The 8,178-nt window shown below is 31.5% G+C and overlaps 1 protein-coding gene across 1 annotated transcript; it reads right to left on the bottom strand.

Moving 5' to 3' along the window:
* Positions 1 to 240: 240 nt before the first annotated feature.
* LOC116007459 lies at positions 241 to 2,959 on the bottom strand. The gene is made up of 3 exons (XM_031248133.1): positions 2,821 to 2,959; positions 1,872 to 1,932; positions 241 to 748 (listed from the first exon to the last, which is right to left on the bottom strand). The coding sequence occupies exons 1-3, from the start codon at positions 2,875 to 2,877 to the stop codon at positions 531 to 533; spliced, it is 336 nt and encodes a 111-aa protein (XP_031103993.1). The 5' UTR covers positions 2,878 to 2,959; the 3' UTR covers positions 241 to 530.
* Positions 2,960 to 8,178: the final 5,219 nt, after the last annotated feature.

Below are 8,178 nucleotides of genomic sequence, written 5' to 3'. Positions count from 1 at the left end.
GTAGAAGTGTAATACTTTTAAATCAAAATGTAAAAGTATTACACTTTCCCTAAAGCAAGGAACATTGTATTCCTAATTAGTATTACATTTTTCAGTATTAAATATTCCATTTTTCAGTATAAATATTATATTTTCATCCTTACCCAACCTATCTCATGGACAAAGATCCATGAGACGGTCTCACACAAGTTTTTGCCACAACCTTAGAATGTTGATTGTTAATTATAAAAGTGGGAAAACTAAATACATTTTAAATTAAATTAAAAATATTAAAGGAGGTTAGTCCTGTGGACTGCAGACTATCAAAATATTTCCTACAACCAAAGGACCTTCCCCAATTTTAAAGATCTATTACACCACTGCCATTCAATGGATACCACTTTAAGAGAGTTTAATCATGTCTTTTTGATAAAAGATGAGGAAATGCAGGCTCTCAAAATTAAGGTATAGTATTAGACCTGCGGCCATTACTCTGACAAGGATGAATGAACCAAGGTATGACCCAAAACCTCGTTTAACCTAACTGCAAATCAATATGTTTGATGTACAATTGCTTGCACAAAACCCCACCCATCTTCAATATCAGGTCCCACCCAAAAGCCAGAAATAAGCATCTCAGTACAAGGACCTACATCAAAATTATGTGAAATGTGTAGCGGAAGATGTGTTGTGTGTCTAAGGAAACAATGACGGCGCCTATTCACAGTAAGCATGCCTCGGTTCAAATAGTTGGTCATCAGAGCCTTCACTGTTGCATAAATGACCGAAAACTATCAGCTCATGAGGATAGTTACATGAGATGGAGAAATTTACTTGAAAGTGCACAACATTTAAAGCAAACCAATCTTTTCAATACAATAACCGTTCAATTCGCTCCTTAAATGCATCCACTATTTCATTTTATTATAAAGTCATGTGTTCTAACTCCTACCAAAAGCTATCAGCTTATGAGGATAGTAAAAGGAATGGTTACGTGAGAAGCAGAATTTTACTTAGAAGTGCAAAACATTTAAAGCAAATCAATTTTTTCAATACAATTAACGTTCAGTTTGCTCCTTAAATGCATCCACTATTTCAGTTTATTAGAAAAACATGTGTACTTTTTTTATTTGCTTCCCCCACCAAGCATAGTTCTTCCTGTTCAGTGGGGTCTCAGCTTGTACTTGGGCCCTTCCAAAAGGTTAAAGACGGTGACTTTTGGACGTCTACTTTAGGTGAAAAACACAAAGAAAGATGACCTATTGTTTTCTTCGAAAAAGAAAAAAGTTTTGTAGTTCTTGAGTTGTATCTAGCCCCCTAAAAGAGCATGACTCTGTTTGAGTCAGAGAGTATTTACACCTTCCAGAACTTAAGAGAAAGCTCTGAATTTCAATTTCAGGTAAAGATTGAAGAAACCTAAAGAAACAAAACAATCAACCCCGTATGAATTTGTTTCTTGGAATGTGGCAAGCAACAAATGCAATGTAGCATCACTTGTATGCCTAGAACAGATGAACAGAATCTAATTTCGTCCTTTAGTAATTCCTCATGATAATAGATTTAGAGAAACAGTTTTTTTTTTAAGTTCAACCTCCTTGGTTTGCTTATAAAACCATGTTAGCTAAGAATAATATGAAAATAGAAAGCACAAAAGGCTACTTTTACTAGAAATGCTTCACATCTTGCAGGAACCCATATTTCAGTTCTTCATAATCCTATCCTTATGAAGTCGGGATTTAGGATTAAGATCATAGAGAAAAATCAACCACTATTTCTCTATATTCAGCTTGAATGACGCTATTAAGGACTTCAGTTAATTCAACACTCACTTCAAATGTGCTACTCAGATTCATAATTCAAACATAAAATTCAGAAAGACATGAAAGGATAACCTGCTGGACATTTTATTCGGAATAGAGACTTTCCACCCCTAGATCTCCTTTTATCAAGTCCCTATAACAGAAAATAAGATCATAACTCATAAGAATTCAGATAACAAACTAAATCAAACATATTTCTTTTATCATGTCAGCAATTTGTAGTTTGCAGTTATCTCAAGGAATAAAATGCCAATTGAAGAAATAATAGAAAGCTATTCTACATTTTATCCATCCCAAATTGCATAAACAATATAGTCGAAAAATCTTTAAGCTGTATAAACAGAAGCCATTCCAAATTTTATGGCTTAAAACTTTGAGTAGACAGATGTGACATTTGTGTGTAAGAAATAATGACAGAAGGAGAACAGGTACCAGAAGTCCAGAACAAAAAAAAAATAAAAAAATAATGAGACTCTACTAGCTTATTTTAAGCTATTATTTTAAGCTACCTTTAAGTTTTACCAAACAAAAAAAGCCTACATTTACCTCTAGAAGCCATTATCGGAAATCTACAATTTATTATTAAACTCCTGATTCATTCCAAACAAAAATAAAGTTAAATCAACTTCAATAAAGGATCCAAATTTTAAAATAAATAAATAAACAAAATCTTATGATACCAATTGTAAAATTGTCAGATTGTTCTACAGACATCATGAGCCCTTTCAACATTATTCCAAAAATACAGCATATTTGTAAATGCATAACAAACAAACTGACTAAGAACACACAATGCCCATTCCCTAATCCAGGGCCCAACCAGCTCCCTTTTCTACAAATATCAATTTCAGAGTTTTTTACCTTCAAACGTATCAAATATTTTACCAAAAATCAAGATTAAGAATTTGACTATTACTAATAGATAACTAGCCAAACAAACAAAATTAAATAAGAAGGCAGGGTTATGGAAGAAGGAAGGGTCAAGGGTTAGTTCTATGCGGTTTTGGGGTTTAAGAATTACCTGAATTGGAGGTTCGTGACTGTTCAGAGATGTATAGAAGTAGAGGGAGACCGCCATTGAGAAAGGATAACGGAGAGCTTTTCTTCTTCTGATCTCTGAAACTGCTCTTTGTTAGGGCAATTCAGTAACACTCTGTACATAATTTTATTTATTTAATTTTTTTGAAACACTTTTCTTTACAAATTACAATGTACTGTATTTAATTAATTTACAACAAACGTATGGATAAATGATACGGAGTACATTTTTTCTGAATTATATACGTATAACGTTCTTTTCTCTGAATTATCTATGTATTTATATTAGTTCTCAATTAATTTAAAAGTGATGGTTTTAAATTGACATCTTTACCCTTAAAATAAATATTTCATTTATTTTTGGGATAAGGGTCAAATACGCAAATTTTACTGTGGACCGCGCATCAAAACGACGTCGTTTTGATTAATGAAAACAAACAGCTGAAACGGCCTCCGATCCGCGCAACTGCAGTTCCCTTTCAACACAACTGCAGTTCTCTTTCAACACAACTGCAGTTCCTTTTCGATATAACTGCAGTTTCATTCGACATTACACACTCAAATATGTGAAATTGTTATTCAGTTTCATTTCAACACAACTACAATTTCTTTTATAATACACTGCAGTTTCCTTTCAACACAACTACAATATCATTTCGATATAACTACAGTTTCATTGAACAATATACACCTAAAAATGTGAAACCGTTATTCAGTATCAATTCAACACAACTGCAATTCCCTTTCAACACAACTGCAATTCATTTTCGATATAACAGCAGCACCCAAAAATGTGAAACTGTTATTCAGTATCAGCTCAACACAGCTGCAGTATCAGTTCAACACAACTGCAGTTCCTTTTCGATATAACTGCAATTTCATTTGATAATATAAAATAAATATGAAGCAGTATCATTTGAGATGAACTGTGGTATTAGTTACGGAGCTCCGTTACGACTAACGACCGCCGTTTCTCCCACTTACTGAAACGGCGTCATTTTGTAACCATGGTCCACAATGCATTGTGGACCATGGTCTACCGTATAACGACTGGGCCAAATAAGCACTCCAATTATGGCAAATTTTATTGTGGACCGCAGTCTACAATGCATTGTGGTTCATGCATCAAAACGACGTTGTTTCAACACAATTGTAATTTCTTTTCTAATACATTGCAGTTTCCTTTCAATACAACTACAGTATCATTTCGATATAACTACAGTTTCATTGGACAATATATACTCAAATATGTGAAAATGTTATTTAGTTTCCTTTTATATACACTACAATTTTCTTTCAACACAACTACAGTTTCATTTTGATATAACTACAGTTTCATTTGATAATATAAAAACAAATGTGAGGCAGTATCATTTGAGATGAACTGTAGTTTCATTTACGGAGCTCCGTTAATATGTGACAGCAACCGTTTCTTTACTTAAAGAAACGGTATCGTTTTTGGACCATGGTCCACGATATAACAACTGCTCCAACTATATGTCAAAATGCAATTAGACTCTCGAAGTAAAAAAGACTTCAATTAATTAAAACCTTAAATTAATTAAAACTATGCAATTAACATATTTAACAAGTTACCAATAGGTAACCAGTTAATTTTGATTGTATGACATCTTATGTGGCATCCCATTCAAAAATAAAAATAAAATTAATAAAAAAAATATAAAGTTGTTGACTTCTTCGTAAGTTTAGGACGGAGAAGCCATGGTTGCTCCGTTCAAATTGGATGGAGAAGCCAGTGATTGGCTTCTCCATCCATTTTGGACGAAGAAATCATCAATATCTCTGTCCGATCTAACAGAGAAGCCGACAGGTTTCTCCGTCCACCCGCAAGCTACTTCGTCGTCCATGTCAAATTGGACTGCTCCGTCCAGTTCGACATGAACGAAGAAGCCATGACAGTCTGTTTTTTTAAATATAATTATTTTGATTTATTATTTTAATAATTTTTTAAAATATTAATCTATGTGGCACCTTACATGGCATCCATGTGGCATGTGAGTTGAAGGTGACATTTTATTATAGGTCAAATTAGTTAATTGCACATTTTTAACAAGTGTAAGAGTTCAATTGAATGTTATTTTAGTTCGAGGGTCTAATTGCATTTTGGCATATAGTTGGATGGTCTATTTGAACATTTTCGCTTTATTTTTCTTTTCCAGCATATTATTGCTTATATGTAAGGATGACCACGATTTGATTCAAATCGAGCCAAACACTATAGCAACCAAATCGAAAGGTTCCAGTTACAATTTAGAATCGGAACTTAATATTTGAGTTTTAGTTTTTTAAAATCACAAACCATAACTGTCAGTTTTAGTTTCGAACCCAAAAAAAAAAATTGTTGAATTCAATTTATTTTAAAAATTAAAAATAAAATTTAAAAAAATGGACAAGTGGTTCAAACTGAATCCAGAAACGTAAATCGACGATTCAAAATCAAAATTGAATTGCGATCATATCTATACTACTTATATGTAAGAATCAGAATAAATACAAAGAAGAACGTACACAATTTGCAAATATTATAATTCTAATTTTAAACTAAAGCGAGTAGTTGTTTCGATTTCGATCCGTTTGCTCATGGTTCAGGATCAATTTTTTCAATTCGCAAATTTAATAAACTGAAACCCAAATACTGAATTTCAGTTATAAATCATAGCCAGAACCTTTTGATATAGTTGTTACATTGTCTGATTCGATTCGAATCGAACTGTGGTCATCACTACATATAAGCAATAATTTGTTGGAAAAGAAAAATAAAGGTTGAAATATTTATTTTAAGGGTTAAAATGTCCATTTAATGTATCAGAGGAAAAACTGTCACTTTTCGAATAATTGAGGGGACTAATTTAGATACATGAATAATTTAGAGAGAAAAAATTCTATAAACATATAATTCAGATGAGAAAAAGTATCATTTTCGATCCCAAAAATATTTAATTTACAAGTAATTAAACAAAAATGATAAATGGCTTTCAAAAAAAATGAGAAATGCTTCTCGGTTCTCACCCTACACAAAATCACACAAGTTATAGTCACTACTTAATGTGTCTAATTTTGTGTAGTTAGTTACTCCCTCTGTCCCATTTTACCTGTCTTACTTTCCTTTTTAGTTTGTCCCAAAATGTTGTCCTCTTTCTAAAATTGGACATCATCATCATTCTATTTTTCCCAATTTACCCTTATGACTTTTGCTTTTCTTTATTTCTTTTATTTCCAAAAGTGAAAAAGTAAAGGGTATAATTGGAAAGTACATTACATTTACTTTAATTTCTTAAAAAGCGTGCAAAAAGCAAATGAGACAACCAATTCGGGACGGAAGGAGTATTTCTTTTTTCTTTTTTCTTTTTTTTTCTTTTTTCTTTTTTTAATTTCAACGAACTACAAACTATCATATTAAGAAGTGAGTGTGTGAGTGATAAATGTAAAGTAGTGTAGCAAGGTCAATATAAAAAGTTGTGAATCGCATTAACATACATAAATATGTGTAGATAATGGCCCTGTTTGGTAAATGGATGTTAACTGATTGGGTTAGAATGTATGATTTGTTGATAACATTAGCTGATTGTAGAAAGTTGGTTAGTAAATTAGCTGTTAGCTGATATTGTTTGTTATAATTTCTTTTCTCAAAAAGCTAATTGAAAAAACTGCTTTGAGTAGTCTTTTCAATTTTAGTATTTTAGAGTTACAAAATGCTTATTAATCAAACAACTAATAGTGGTCAAATAAGTCAAAATTGACTGATAGGCTGATTATTTATCAAACAAGGCCAATATATTTTCGTACGCAGTACATGACAAATTTAGTATTTTCACTTAATTTGTACAATAGTACACAAAAAATGATAATAACTATAGTTGAAAATACTCCCTATAATGATAGTTTTAGCACTTATATGCAAATAATAATAATAATAATAATAATAATAATAATAATAATAAAAGTTGATGAGGTTAACAACTAATGTACCAATGAGTTATGAGTTTTTCATGTGTATATGTATATCAAAATTCACTTTAAATCGCTTAGCTTGGTTACTTTCAAGGATATGGATTAGTGTTGTGTCAAATTCTATTATATAAAAATGAGTAATAATACTACTTTTCAGTTTTCACTTCATTTCTTACTTCTTGTTGATGGGTACACATCAGTTAGTTTCGAACAAATAGGGCCACAAAGTTTTCATTCATTTTCTTCATCTAATATAGTACTCCCTCTGTCCCATTTTATCTGTCATACTTACTATTTATTGGTAAAACCAACCCTTTCTTATGTGTTTATTTTCTTTATTATTTTTTACTTATTTTTAAATTTGATTTTTTTGTGTTTAATAGTATTTTTAGTGTAATTTCTAAATATATAAATTTTGTATATTAATACTAAATTTAATATTATGAAAAATCGAATTAAAATTCACTTCAGTCGAACCTCGTTAATCGAACCCGACACATAAAATGGGACGGAGGGAGTAATATGAAAGCACACCATGTAGGCACGTAGCTTAAGTAATTATTTCTAGAAGCACACCAAATATTTATCAATGTAGAGTTATTCTTACAAGAATTTGGTCTTTATTATCCAAGGAAAGAGCTCTAAGTCCTTCTTATTCATCACTTTTTCAAATTTGATTCTTCTAAGAATCTAAAAATGATATTGTTGCTTCTAAACATATAAACAATTTCGAAGATTGACAGGTTAATTGGTCTTACACTTGTTCCAAGTTATAAGATCTACTCATTGAGTCAACTTCAATATGCAGAGATAGCTTAGATCTGGAACTCTGGAAACATGTACTGGATATTAAGATGTTAATGTGTATGGAAGACCTAGAGTTAATTACTAAGCGGTGGGCAAGCTAAGTGGTTATGTTCATTGCATGCCTATATAAATAGCTAGTGAAATGTAAAAATTAGACACTCAATTCATTTATATTGAATCTTTATTAGTAATACAACATTCTTTCTCCACACGTACAATTATTGTCTCGTTACATTCATTTTCCTGCTGTAAATTAAGACATTTCTTACATGAATTATTGTATTGTTCTTATCTCAAAAATGCAACAGATATAATGGTATAAAGTGATGTTAAGAACACGTGTAATTTAGATTTTAATGATACCAAAAGTCAAGAATTTTAGTCCCCAATTCTTGTTAAGTTTTAGACTTAGGAACTCTATTGTTCGATTCGAATAGTCCAAACAGTAACTCGAATAGTTACATCACAGATAGTCAGAAGGCAAAGCTTCGAAGAGTTGAAGACCTGAAGAGTTCGAGATGAAGAGTTCAAGACCGGATAGTGGAAGGGCCTACCTTTTGAA

The sequence above is a fragment of the Ipomoea triloba genome, chromosome 15 (assembly GCF_003576645.1).
Source record: "Ipomoea triloba cultivar NCNSP0323 chromosome 15, ASM357664v1".
In the NCBI taxonomy this organism is placed as follows: domain Eukaryota; kingdom Viridiplantae; phylum Streptophyta; class Magnoliopsida; order Solanales; family Convolvulaceae; genus Ipomoea; species Ipomoea triloba.
Note: the sequence above shows the minus strand (reverse complement) of the source record. Positions and strands in the feature narration are given on the sequence as shown.